Source organism: Rhinoderma darwinii, chromosome 1 (genome assembly GCF_050947455.1).
Source record: "Rhinoderma darwinii isolate aRhiDar2 chromosome 1, aRhiDar2.hap1, whole genome shotgun sequence".
Taxonomy (NCBI): Eukaryota; Metazoa; Chordata; class Amphibia; order Anura; family Rhinodermatidae; genus Rhinoderma; species Rhinoderma darwinii.
The window spans coordinates 396,283,012-396,297,973 of record NC_134687.1 but is presented as its reverse complement, the minus strand read 5'-3'; the positions used below and the strand labels follow the sequence as shown (position 1 = coordinate 396,297,973).

General features: G+C 39.3%; 1 protein-coding gene across 1 annotated transcript in view; it reads right to left on the bottom strand.

The window, feature by feature from the left end:
• Positions 1 to 795: 795 nt before the first annotated feature.
• The window catches only part of LOC142757856 (leucine-rich repeat-containing protein 2-like), a 36,699-nt gene continuing 22,532 nt past the window's right edge, over positions 796 to 14,962 (bottom strand). The window contains exons 3-5 of the mRNA XM_075860654.1: positions 7,238 to 7,390; positions 4,405 to 4,541; positions 796 to 991 (exon numbers count right to left, since the gene is read on the bottom strand). Coding sequence (XP_075716769.1) covers positions 942 to 991; positions 4,405 to 4,541; positions 7,238 to 7,390 — 340 coding nt within the window. The 3' untranslated portion in view covers positions 796 to 941. The remainder of the gene's footprint in view (positions 992 to 4,404; positions 4,542 to 7,237; positions 7,391 to 14,962) is intronic.

The following is a 14,962-nucleotide window of genomic DNA, read 5'->3' as shown; positions in this document are numbered from 1 at the left end:
CCAGATACTGAAAGCAAAGGTTCACATACTTTTGCCACCCACAAGTATGCAATATTGGATAATTTTTCTTAATAAATAAATAAATGACCAAATCTAATATTTTTGACTCATTTGATTGATTTTGCTTTCTTTATCTTCTCTATATAGAAAATTCTGAAGGGTTCACAAACTTTCAAGCACCACTGCATAAGTCAATGGGATCTACTAGGAACCATTACAAAATGGATTAAGATGGATACGTCATATGATGGATCCTGTGAAACAGAACCCATGACACTAGTGTTAACAAAACCTTAGCTGTCCTTAATGCCTGCTGAACTGACAACAATGTGGTTACCGCTAAATAAATGTCCTTAAACTACAGGTTTTGTTGAAAGGAAAATAATATCATCCCTGTATCCATTCAGTGTTTTGTTAATGAAATTCACTGGTGCTTGCCTCGTCCTTTCCATGCCAGTTCTTTAAAGATAGGAACAGCTAAAGTAACTCCAGTTTGAGGATCCTACAAGAGAGCTCCCCAGATTCCTGTGAGCAGGAAATTGTTTTTTAATAACAATTAGAAAAGTATTAAAATACACCCTGATAAGTACTCATCTTATTTGTTACAGCAGTTTTTTTTAGAATACTTTCTTTTTTGAATTATATATTTTTTTAAAACCCACAAATATATCACCCGTCTGCATGACTCATGTGAAGTATGTTTATTATCGCATATCAGACATGTATATGATAGTTTTATAGAAAATGTAACTTTATACATATGATGTTCTTTTATACATTACAGAAGTTGTCCATTTTTTTCCAATTTATGTAAGTAATAGTAACAAAGTGATCATTACAACACAATATAACTTTACTACAGGTTTATGATACTAAATACAACAGTTTTTGGTGAAAAAGGTCAACACACCGTTTTTCATTGGGCTTCCGTTTTGTATCCCCTAAATCTGTAAATTAAGCGACACTTTTGTGGTATAACTGGGTGCACAATCTGAAAATAAAAATAACAACATTGACCTTATTGTGATTGAAGGAAACAGTAAAGGTATTCAAGAACACCTAGTAATAGATATAAAAGGTGACTGCACATTTTAAAAATACTGACTGCCTCACCTAAATACAGGGTCTTTCAGTGTGCGGAAGGTCCTGTAGAGTTGTCCAGTCAATACTGACTATGTTCCGCAAACTCTTATCACGAGTCTCAGCTTCCTGTGCCTATGTTTCAGACTCCAAATCCCAATACACAAAATAATCCTTTTTCAGGAAAGGCCCATATACAGCTCTGAGATGTTTGAGTCTATTTTGGATAGTGAAAATGGGAAGCTGCACATGTATAATCAAGATCAATACAAGGCACGTTTTATGGAGAACAATTATTATGTATGTCAATAAAGTAAGCAGGGACTGGTTGTGAAAAATATACATAACCTGTTTCATTCACATTGTTTTTTTCTGTAGACTTTGTGTTTTTTTCAAAAAATATTTGTAGTATCCCATAGTTGTAATGGACTAAACATATTGTACCTTTTTGCCATAAGTTTATGTGGAATAATTCATAAATACCTTTTCAGTATAAGGCAAATATATGGCATAAACTTGTTTGGAGCCTTTTAGATGCATTATGTAAGCATACATTTACAATGAATGCATTTTATTTTTGTCAAACATATTCCGTTTTAAAATATGGTCTGAGCTGACACCACGGAATGATCCCTGTCCCTCAATGAATCTTTTGTGTACTGGGTTTTTGAGCATTGTACTTGAATGCTGGTGGCATGTGTTCGCCCATATAGTAGGTGAAACACCAGATCGTCAAGATCCAACTGTGTTAAGATGCCCATACATTAGATAGCGGTTGGCCAAGCGGACGTTCGGCCGTCGGCTATTCCTCCAAACTCCACCATTAACAACCAAGCATTAATTTTATTTCAGAGGTAAGAGCGTGTAAGCTGCTGCCAGTCACCTCTGGCAGGAGTTTGTCTGCCAGGGGAAAAAAAGGATCAGGCCTGTTGAAATTCAACATACCCGATCTTCCATTTCCCTGACATCTGCCAACAGTGGAGAGGTGAAAGACCTCTATATAGGTTATATAGTCGTACAGTCCTGCCAAATTTAATCCAATATGTATGTATGTACCGGTTCCCTGTTCCATTTTATAACACCTTAAATAATACTTTCAGTGGGAAACAGTTTTTATCGTAGTGTACCTTTATTATCTTTTGGTGTAGTTCTTTTTAAACACTTTGATATCTTTGTTTTTGTAATATTAACCAATTAATTGAAACCAATACATTTGAATGTCTTGCCATTGTTTCTCTTCATCTGTGCTTGGCATGATTTGTTAAAGGAAATGTGTAATCAGAAAATGACCTATTTTTAAATAATGTTTTCTTGTTTAAAAAAATTAAGAATTTTTGGTGATTTTTTTTTTGTCATAGGCAGGATTGATAATAATAGGTAACACCTCTATATAGAAAACGCAAGATCCACCCTTGACAATAGGTGATGGACACAGCTCCCCTCCTATCCCTTCCTCCACAATGACCTCTGACCAAGTTACAGAGCATGCCTAGATAACTCTCCCATACAAGCCAATGGGTGTAACGGCCGCGGTTGCAGACCGCAGACCCCTTTCATCTTGCCGACGTCTTCCTCTCTGAGGATGCCAGCGTATGCGGCTGTCCCGTCCTGCAGTGACCACTAGGGTGCGCACACGAGCTCATTCCCAGCCTTAAAGGGTCTGCGTGCACACATGTTAAGAATTGACTAATTACTCAGAGATCACCCCTTGCCTGAGAGTTGTTAGTAATTCCCATGTTAGTCTTTGCAAATGGTCCATTAGTGTTTACCCTGTTCCAGTGTTCCCGTGCCTTGCTACCTGTATCATGTATCCCATGCTGTGTAATTATTCCTGAGCCTGTTAGTGATTGGAATCGTGTCCTGCTGCTCCTTTTGTCATCCGCCACATCTGGCACAACCTACTGCACCTGTTGTCGTCCGCCACGTCTGACACATCCTGCTGCAGTTGCTTTCTTCCGCCATTTCTGGCGCAACCTGCTGCACCCACCTCCATCCGTGCTAAAGCCTCTGCCACTGTCTGGACTATTCAGGTACCCTTGTGCTGGAGTTTGTATTGTTTGTGTGCTCTGTTGTGTGGCCAGCTGCCTCCCTGCTACGACGGTGCGGCCTAGTGGGTCCACATACCCACGGGCCGTGAAAATGGGTAATGCGTCTGAAATTCGGGCAAGGTCTCTTTGACTTGGAACTCCGTTATTCACCGTATTTTGCTTTGAAATCTCACATATTAAAATGTATATTATCAAACCTATTTTACAGCCACTAATAAATAATTTATCTGCATAGCTGTGTTTGTCATTGTCATTCCTAAATTTTAAACTCGCAAAGATCACATGTAATTTTGATTGTAAAGGTTCATTAACTGAAGCGGATACAAGCCATTACAGAGCAGGAGGACACCACTGTTGGATTGTGTTTCTGTGAGAGAGATTTACTAAAAATGGTGCAATGGAAAAATTGAGTAGTTGTCGACAGCAAACCGTAAGATTTTGCCTTAATTTTTTTCATAGGCCCTTTGAAAAAATAAAAAAAGTATCAACTTGATTGGTTGCCATGGACACTTACGCTACTTTTCCTTTGCTTTAGTTTTGATAAATATTTACGTATTTGTCTCTTTTTAAAATTTACTATGTATTTGATCACAGTAAAAAAATGCTTGAATTAAAAAAAAATAATGTAAGTAAATCTTGTGATTTATAAATATTTAGAAAACATCTTTCGTATACCCTATTTGGGTATATTGACATGCAGCAGAATTTTCGCAGAAATGTTTGTGATTGTCCCATTCATCTGAATCAATGAATTCATGGACATGCTGCAGAAACAGCTCCATTCTGATGAATGGACTGAAGTTTTCAGTCTCAATTTAATCTATTTGCATATGAATATACCCTTATCTTTGTTAAAAGAGGGGAATCCTTCGATTAGCTGGAGCACAGTGTGGCTAAAAAGATTGTCTCTTATTCTGGAGTACTTGTTATTTCCATGCATTGATTTCAATATGCACAATGTAATGCTTCATTTCAATTGTGGTGGTGTTGCATGGGAATTGAACACTTGCATCTGGGTTCTCTTGTAGATTACAGCTGATTGCCGAAGGTTCTAGCAGTGAGAACCTGTAAGCAATTTACTTTTGTGCGACCCTTCTAATTAAAAGGGATTGTAAAACGTGGACAAACCCTTTTAAGCAGCCATTTTTTTTCACCTTTGGATTATTTTTAGTGAGCTTGTTCTAAGAAATGTCAATGCACTTCTTATAAGCCTTTTATATGAAAATAAATAAATTAAAACAAACTGCTAAATGTATACTTATTTTATGTACTTTACCTCTTTCAACCAGATCTTTAATGTAGGATTTCATGAATTCTTTCTCAAACTGTTCACGGTCTTGATTATTTTCATTGTCATTCTGAATTTCTAAGCTTTCATTTCTTTCAATGGGATTATCAAGTAACTTGACATATCTAAGTAGAAAATGCAATAATTTTGATTTATCTAAACAATGATTATACATTACACAACATGTTTAACCTATAAAATACCCTAGTTAGTTCCTTTTTTGAATACATTTATTCACATTTACCAGCAATGTTCCCTCTAAGTCTTGGCAGCTCCAGAGCGGAGCAGTTAGAGAGCAGGGCAAGTCTCCACCAATGGTGGGCTATCTGATGACCAAAAGTAATACCCCCAGTAAATGCTAATACCCCCAGTCCCTGTAGATAGCGTCACACACAGCCCCTGTAGATAGCATCACACACAACCCTACCTATAAATAGCGCCACACACAGCCACCTGTAGATAGCGCCACACACAGCCCCCTGTAGATAGCGCCACACACAGCCCCATGTAGATAGCGCCACACAGACCCCCTGTGGATAGCGCCACACATCCGTCTCCTTTTTGTATATAGTGCCACACAGCCCCTCTCTTGTATATATTGCCACACAGCCCCCCTTGTATATAGTGCCACACAGCCCCCCTCTTGTATATATTGCCACACAGCCCCCCTTGTATATAGTGCCACAGTCCCCCCTTGTAGATAGTGCCATACAGCCCCCCTGTAGATAGCGCTACACAACCCGCCCTGTAGATAGCTCCACACAGACCCCCTGTGGATAGCGCCACACACAGCCCCCCTGTAGATAGCGCCACACAGCCCTCCCCCTTTTGTACATAGTTCCATACAGCCCCTTCTTGTATATAGTGCCACACAGCCCCCCTTGTACACAGTGCCACACAGCCCACCCTTGTATATAGTGCCACACAGCTCCCCTCTTGTATATATCTTGTAGTATCGGCTCTGCTCTGGGACTCTGTGGAATCCCCTGACATCGCTGTCCACATATGGACAGCAATGTCTTGGGCTTCCCCAGAGCGGAGTCCCGGGCAGAGCGCTAGTATAGGCTCTGCTCCGGGACTCTGTGGAATCCCCTGACATCGCTGTCCATATATGGACAGTGATGACAGGGGCTTTCCCAGAGCAGGAGTCCCTGATGTTAGTGATATCAGTGATATCACATTCCATTCCAGGAGGATCCCCTGACGTCACTGTGTATGGACACAACAGCGTCGGCAACGCTCTGGCTGGGGATTCCACTCCTAGAGGGAGCCCCAATGGAGCTATCTACTTTATGCGTGTGGCAGCGTCTGCGGAGGGCACTGTGGCAGCGTCTGCGGAGGGCACTGTGGCAGCGTCTGCAGAGGGCACTGTGGCAGCGTCTGCGGGGGGCACTGTGGCAGCGTCTACGGAGGGCACTGTGGCAGTGTCTACCGAGGGCACTGTGGCAGCGTCTACGGAGGGCACTGTGGCATTATCTACGGAGGGCACTATGGCATTATCTACGGAGGGCACTGTGTCATTATCTACAGAGGGCACTGTGGCACTATCTAAAAAGGGGCTGCCCAATCTTGACATGTGTGTCTGCCAAACACTGCCAACTAAGCCTCCGGACTGCATTTAGCGACACTTAAACTGAAAAACTGGATTGTTGAAATAAGCACGTGGAGAATTCTCTAAAATTTTAAACCTAGCTGTATTATTATAGTAATGTAGTCTTATAGTAGTTCAAATAACTAATTGATTAACAAGAATTTTGTATTGTATCAAATTTGAAAGTTAGGCGGCCCATCAACTTCCCATTTTTTCTATATGTGGCCCACTAACCCGGCCGAGTTTGAGACCCCTGATGTAGATGTTCATCTAAGACTTGTAAATCTAAAAATCATGGAAACCTTGAATGGCCGGATTGATTAGTATATTAGTTAGATATTGTGGTAATAATAAATGATGATACCATATTAAAGAGGTTGTCCAGAATTATAAAAAAACAGCCTGTTTTTTTTCCCAGAAACAGCGCCACGTCTAACTATTGTCTGTGCCTGGTATTGTAGCTCATCCCCATTCAAGTGAATGGAAATGGACTGCAGTGCCAAACAGCCTATGGACAGACGTGGGCCTGTAGTTCTGGAGAAGAAAAACAGATCTTTTTTTATAATCTTGAACAACCCCTTTTAGATATTTTATATTGCACTTTACATATAAATATGCATTATGAAGCAGTAAATGTATAGTTTTAATATCATTCCGGAACTATAATACGTACATTTTGTCGTCTTTAGTTTTCAGTCTATTTCATGTAAAGCGGGGATTAGAAGACGTGTTAAGTTAATTACACAAGAGAAAATCACAGGCAGTTTTCATATTTATGATTTCAATAAATATGGCAAGGAATTAATGCATAAATTAGAATTTGCATACATACATAAGCAATGTGTATACCCACAAGCCGTGAGTTAGGGTGCTTTACCATACTCACAACATTTTTCAGCATTTTTATTTCATTCTATTATCTGTAAGTGCTTATCAAAGACCCCCATGATCAAAATTCTGACATGTCAAAAGTTTTTTGAAAGTATAGGTACACATTAAAGTCATTTATGGAAATATGCATATTTTTGACAGTATACTAATAGATATTTATGTTCATTTAGGCAAGGGGCAATTACATGCAAATTGTGCAATCATCACTTCTCTTGTTCTTCCTCACCCCTGGAAGGTCCAGTAGATTGTTAATTTGGGGAGAGATCCATTGTTCTTTGATAAGTAAAAATGTAAAATGAACATGTATCTATTTTTTTCTATTATAACTGCACAACTTACTTCAGAGAGGGGGTTTCTACTAGCGCAGAGGGTATTTCAACTAAGTTGTCACCACTGACGACTAATAATTTCAAATGAGAAAGATTGGTAAGCTCAAGTGGCAAGTAGGTAATTCTATTCTTTTGCATCAGCAAGGTCTCAAGTTCTTCTAACCTGTAAAATAAAATACATTCTTACATCAATCTAACAAAAGCAACGATGCGGACAATGTGTCAGTTTTTACAGCATGAATAATCTGCAGATAATGATATATTAGTTGGTGGCCCTACTTTTCTACACTGATATTCTACTAAATCACCAAATACATAAAAGTAAAGCTGTTTTACTTTAACCACTGTAAATGACTCATTTTATTTAATTAAGCTCAGCTATACTACTAAAGTCCTAGAAAGGTGCATAAAGAGATTTAACCTGTTCCTAAGTGGGAAGTAAATTGAACGAAGGGCTGTGTAGGTGTGTGAATCACAGTTTCTTATTTTCACTATAAACTACTTTTAAGAATACAGTGGTGTGCAAAAGGGAGGTCAGGGTAATGGGGTCTAGCCCCCTTATTCTTATTCTTATTGCTATTTAAATCTGTTCCAGACTCTAATCTTGACCTTGCCCTTGTTCCTGGATTCCGCTCCTGTCTTTCCTTTTGGATTTGTCACTTCGTTCCTGTGGTTTCACTCCTGGTATCTACTCCTGGCCTAACTCCTGACTACGGGTCTGTCATCCTCCGCCTTGCTACTGCCTGACTATGTTCAGCAATCTGTGTCTTTTACTGGGATCGCGACCTGGGATTCTGACCTAAAAAGTCCATACCTCTTTACGGGGGGGGGGTTAGGGGTGAAGAATGTTAAGTCTCCTTAGACTGCCCACCCTTGTTTAGCTAACGCCAAACCGATTGTGGCTTAGTGGATACACTTCTCTGGAGAGAAATTTAACATTCTATACACTGCATGAAAAAACTGCCACACAGTTAAGTGGTTAAAGCAGATCTGTCATCAGCATAATATAGTGACCGATCTGCTGGGCTATTCTGCTAAAGAGCATAAAGAAATATAGTGCCCTTTTGGTTAGTAATCACAAAAAAAAAAAAGCATACAGTGGAATCATAGCTAGCTATACTCATAAGCCTGTTGCTCCCCCTGTCTCTTCCCATCCCAATTTGTGATTAAAATGTTAGGAGGTATTTGGTTAATGCCTTCTTCCTGGTCGTCTAGGGTAGTGAAGGGTAGTAAATGGCCTGTTGGTTAAGGGTAATATAGGTAATGCCTGTTTTCTTGGTGTTCTAACGTAGTGAACGGTTTTATTCTCATTACCATAGTGGTCAAGGGTAGTGGAAGGCTTAATGGTTGGTTTCCTGCAATTTTTATTACACAAAAAGTGGAATAAGAAGTGATCAAAAAGTCTCATGTACCTCAGAATATGGCGACAAAACTCAAATTTTATTTTTAACAATCCATTTTTTCCTTGTAAAAGTAGTAAAACATAAAAAAAAACAAATTGATATCACCATAATTGTATTGACTCGCAAAATAAAGTTAACATGCCGTTTTTTACCGCACGGTGAACGCCAAAAAAACAAGACCCCCAAAAGATTGGGGAATCGTTTTTAGTATTCCACCCCACAAATATTTTTTTTCCAGTTTCCCACTACATTATATGGTACAATAAATGGTGCCATGAAAATCTACACCTTGTCAAACAAAAGCCCTGATACGGCAATATTGATGGAAAAGTAAAAAAGTTATGGTTGCTGTGGGACAGGGTTAATAAAGTTTATAATAAACAAATAAAAATCCCAAGTAAAAAAAAAAAATGAAAATCCACTTTTTACCCTTACAAAATGCTTTATTATGAAAAAAAAAAAGTTTAAAAGTTACACATATTTGGTATCACCATGTCCGTAACAACCCAAACTATAAAACTATTACATTATTTAACCTGCACGGTGAACACCGTAAAAAAATAAAATAAAAATCAATGCCAGAATTGCTGTTTTCTGTTCATCCTGCCTTCAAAAATATTTGACAAATAGTGATAAAAAAGTCGCATGTACTCCAAAATGGTACCAATAAAAACTAAAAGTCATCCCGCAGAAAAAACCCTCATACAGCTATGTCAGCAGAAAAATAAAGTTATGGCTCTTAAAATATTGCGACAAAAGCAAATAATTTTACTAAAGTAGTAAAACATAAAAAAACAATATAAATTTGGTATCGCCACAATCTTAATGACCCACAGAATAAAGTGGTTATTTATACCACACGGTAAACAACGTAAATTTAAGATGAAAAAAAGAATGGCGAAATTTCGTTTTTTTTCCGTTACCCCACCAAAAAAGTTAATAAAATTGAATCAATAAATTATATGTACCCCAAAATGGTGCTATTAAAAAATACATTTTGTACTTCTCTGCATATGTGGTGGTCCTATATGGTTCCTCTGTGGATATATATATATATATATATATATATATATATATATATATCCCACTCACGCCTGCTTTAGCAGTACTCTGTTTAGGCCTAGATATTATTCCCCATAATGCAAGGGGGATCTGTGCACATATTTTTATGGCTTCTCGCAAGGTGATTGCTTACAATTTGAAGCTAGCTCTTACTCCTCAATTCTCGGAGGTCATAGCATTGGTAAAGCATTATATGCAGCATGACATTATATACGCATGTAACTTGCAATCCAGGACAAAACTGTACAGTCAATGGCGACCATGGCTGGAAAGTTCATATGTAATAAACTTACCTGTATCTGTATTATGATGCGTACTTATGATTAGAAAACTTGCTTACTTATCAATCTATGTATATATTTAAAATTATAAAGACCTGTTACTTGCACTGTGCTTTGGATAATAGCTTGCTGTATTATTATTATTATTATTATTATTATTATTATTTATTTGTTTAGTTAATATTTGTTTGGTATCCCTGGATATGCTTTGGATTGTGTTGTATATGCACTTATGGTATAGAAGTTATATATGACGTGAGTAAGAATGTACAGACTGAGGTCCATTGAATTTCTTACTTTCTATTCCCTATATTATTGTTGTATGTTTTAAAACAGGTTTTTTTCAAAATAAAAATGTATTGAAAGTAACTTCTTTTTCGTTTGAAGTTGTTTTTGCTTTTTGGGATTCGGCTGCTTTGTGTCCTGTTTGCGGAGCGGCTGTGTCTGGTTCTGAGACCTAGGTCCATCAGGGCTGGTGGGTTTGGTGGGGGCAGGTCCTGCGTGGTCTCTGGCGGCAGGTTCCACCTGTTGTTGATCACATCTGGGTTATGAACTTGTATATGGTTGGTCCTATGTGTATTGGCATGCTGGCGCTGGGCGGTCGATGGCGCTGGCCTGGCGGGTGCGGGTTTCAGCGCTGGATGCAGCTGATCTTTGTGCAGTGTGCGGTGCAGCTATGTCTCAAAAAGTTACGTAGTTAGTACTGCGAAAAAAAGACATATGTCCATAAAGTTCAACCAAGGGATGGGAAAAAGGGAAGAGATGAAACAAAATTTCTACACATTGACATAGAAGCTGATATGTTTTCGTTCTAGGACATTATCAAAAGCCTTTTTTAAAGCCATCTACTATTTCTGCTGTGACCAGCTCCTGTGGTAAGCCATTCCACAGATTTACAGTTCTCACAGTAAAGAAGGCTTGTCTCCTCTGCAGATTGAACCTGTTTTTCTCCAGACGGAGGGAGTGCCCCCTTGTCTTTTGAGGGGGTTTTACATGGAACAGGTTTTCCCTATATTTCTTGTATGGGTCATTCATATATTTATTTAAGTTAATCATGTCCCCCCTTAATCGTCTCTTTTCAAGGCTAAATAGGCTTAATATTTTAATCTTTCCTCATAACTTAGATTCTCCATTCCCCTTATTAGTTTAGTTGCTCTTCTTTGTATTTTTTCCAACTCCAGGGCATCCTTTCTATGAACTGGAGCCCAGAACTGAACTGCATTTTCTAGTTAAGGCCACACTAATGCTTTGTAAAGTGGTAATATTATATCCCTGTCCCGCGAGTCCATGACAATATCTTGCTGGCCTTAGAAGCAGCTGATTGACATTGCATGCTGTTATTTAGTCTATGGTTTACAAGTACATCCAGATCCTCCTAAACAAGTGACTCTACCAGTGTAGCTCCCTCTAAGACATATGATGCATGCAGATTGTTGGTACCCAGATGCAGAACTTTACATTTATCTACATTAAGTGGATGCCCAAACACTTAGTGTCCAAATCAGCTTGCAATTTATGAGCATCTTCCATAGACTGAATAATACTACATAGCTTGGTGTCATCTTCAAAAATAGAAATAGTTCTATTAATCCACATTCTATTTCATTAATAAATAAGTTGAATAATAGTGAAGATGATTTTTAATAAAAACTATTTAGAAGGTTGCACCAAAAATACAACTTGTCCCGTAAAAAACAAGCCCTTATACAGCTATGTCGACAGAAAAATAAAAAAGTTATACATCGTCACGATGGAAAAACGTAAAAAATTGCTTGGTCATTAAGGTTTAAAATACCTTCGGTATTAAGGGTTAATATAATGCATTCCACTTTTCTACTGCCTAGCACCGCCTATTTGGAGCAAAGGGACAACACAGTTCAAAAGTGGAGAGGAGCAGCCTGGGGAATTATTGATAAATCTGTCTCAATATATAATACAAATGTGCTTTAAATTTAACTTTATACATAGAATTAACCCCTTGCCACACCAGGACGCACCGCTACGTTCTGTATTGCAGTGCTTTAAGGCACTGGGACGTACCGGTGGGTCCTGGCTAACAACTGTCACCCTGTCGAAGAACAAGGTGGCAGAACTGTGCCATCAACTGTTTATGACAGTTGATCGGCACAGTAAGACGGCAGGGGACCAATCACAGCGGTCCCCTGCCGGCGATCGCTGTGATTGGTCAGTCACAGCAGACTGACCAATCACAGCTCCTAGAGAATGTGTATGTGATGGAGCTGGCTCAGCGCCATCTCCCCCGGGTGTCGACTGTATATTACAGCCGACACCCTGCTGTAACAGCCAGGAGCGGAGCTAGGCTCTTATCTGCCCGATTAACCCCTTAGATGCAGCGATCAAAAGTGAACTGCATCTAGGTGGCTTCTAGCCTGTCGGCACCCCTGATGGTTGCCATGGCCGCGAGTGTCAGCTGTTTGTCACAGCTGACATCCTGCTCTAATGACCAGGACCGAAGCTAGGCTCTGATGCAGCCGATTAACCCCTTAGATGCAGCGATCAAAAGCGATCACTGCATCTAGGTGGTTAGATCGCACCCTATGGTTTCTAATGGCAACCGGAGGCCTAACAATGGCCTCCTAGTACTGAAGCCTATTAGGCCCAGCCGGGAGGCGAAACATAATAGGCTTGCTGTTAGTGAATAGCTGACAGTTGTAATACACCGCACTATGTAGGTAGTGCAGTGTATTAGAATAGCAATCAGGGCTTCAAGCCTGTCCCCTAGTAGGACAAAAAAAAAGTTAATAAAAATGTAAAAAGTAAAAAAAATAAGTTTCACGTTAAAAAAACAATAACAGCCTTTTTTTTCCCCATACGCCTTTTTATTATATATATAAAAAAAAACAAAAAACATAAAAAAGGACACATATGTGGTATCACCGCATCCGTAACGACCCAAACTATAAAAATATCACGCTGTTTTACACGCACGGTGAACACCGTAAAAAAATTCCAGAACCGCTGTTTTTTAGTCACTACCCCTCCCAAAACAGAATAAAAGAATGTACCCCAAAATTATACAATTAAAATCTACAGCCCATGCTGCAAAAAACAAGCCCTCCCACAGCTATTTAGACGGAAAAATAAAAAAGTTATGGCTCTCAGAGTATTGCGACACAAAAAATAAATAATTTGAAACAAAAGGGATTTTATTGTGCAGACGCTGCAAAGCATAAAAAAACGATATACATATGGTATCGCCGTAATCTGACCTGCAGAATAAAGTAAAATTATCATATAATCGCATGTACCCCAAAATGGTACCAATGAAATCGACAGATTGTCCCGCAACAAATAAGCCCTCACACAGCTCTGGTGGCGAAAAAATATCAATGTTCTGGCTCTCAGAATATGGCGATGCAAAATGTGTTCCAAAAGCGGATAAGATTTTTTATTTATCAGTGCGACACTGGCCACACATCTGTGGATTATTATATCCCCTTAATATGCCCTGATGTACTCCGCACAGTTTACATATACCCCCACATTATAAACTGAAATAGCAGCAAAACCCCACACAGAACTGCCACTAAGCAAAATCTGCGCTCCAAAAGCCAAATGCCACTTCCTCCCTTCTGAGCCCTGCAGCGCACCCAAACATTAGTGTACGTTCACATATATTGCATCGCCATACCCGGGAAAGCCCACTTAACAACTTGAGATATTTTGTCTTCAGTGGTACGAACTGGGCACAACATATTGTGCACTAAATTGGCAGATACATGTGGAAAATTGCAATTTTTACTTTGCACCATCCACTGAGCGTTAGTTTCTAAAAAAAACCTGTGGGGTCAAAATGCTCATTACAACCATTAAAAAATGCCTTGAGGGGTGCAGTTTCCAAAATGGGGGTCACTACTTGGGGGTTTGTTTTACTATTTTGACCCCTGCAATTCTGGGCCAATGCTGCGAAAATCACCAAAATAGGCCTCACATGCGCACTTGCTCTTTCACTCCTAAGCCCTGTCATATTTCAGGCAAATGATAAATGCCTTGAGGGGTGTAGTTTACAAAATGGGGTCACTTCTCAGGGGTATCTAGTCTGGTACCTCAGGGGCTCTGCAAATGCGACATGGCGCCTGTACACCAGACCAGCAAAATCTGCGCTCTAAAAGCCAAATGGCGCTCCTCCCATTTTTAGCTCTGCCATGTGCCCAAACAGCCGTTTAGGGCCACAGATGGGGTATTGCCGTACTCGTGAGAAATTGGGTAACAAATTGTGTGTTGTTTTTTCTCCTATTACACCCTGTGAAATTAAAAAATTGGGCGCAAAACGACATATTTTTGGAAAAAAAAATGTTTCATTTTCACTGCCTAATTCTAATACAATCTATGAAACAACTGTGGGATAAAAATGCGCACTACACCCCTAGATAATGACCCGGAGGGGTATAGTTTCCAAAATGGAGTCCCTTCTCAGGGGTTTCTACGGTACCTCAGGGGCTCTGCAAATGCGACATGGCGCCCAAAAAACAATCAAGCAAAACCTGCCACACATGGGAGAAATTGCTTTATAATTGTTGGGGCACTTTTTCTCCTTTATTCCTTGTGAAAATGAAAAAAATTCAACATTTTAGTGGAAAAAATGTAGCTTTTCATTTTCACTGCCTAATTCCAATAAATTTAGCAAAAAAAACTGTGGGGTTAAAATGCTCACTATACCGCTAGATAAATTCCATGAGGGGTGTACTTTCCCAAATGGGGACACTTTTGCGGGGTTTGCACTGTTTAGGCCCCTCAGGGGCTTTGCAAATGTGACATGGTGCCGCAAAACATTCCAGCAAAACTTGAGCTCCAAAAGTCAAATGTCGCTCCTTCCTTTCTAAGCCCTGCCGTGTGTCCAAACAGCAGTTTATTACCACATATGGGGTATTGCTGTGCTCAGAAGAGTTTGCTTTACAAATGTTGGGCTGCTTTTTCTCCTTTATTGTAAAAATGAAAAAATATGAGCTAAAACTACATTTTATTATA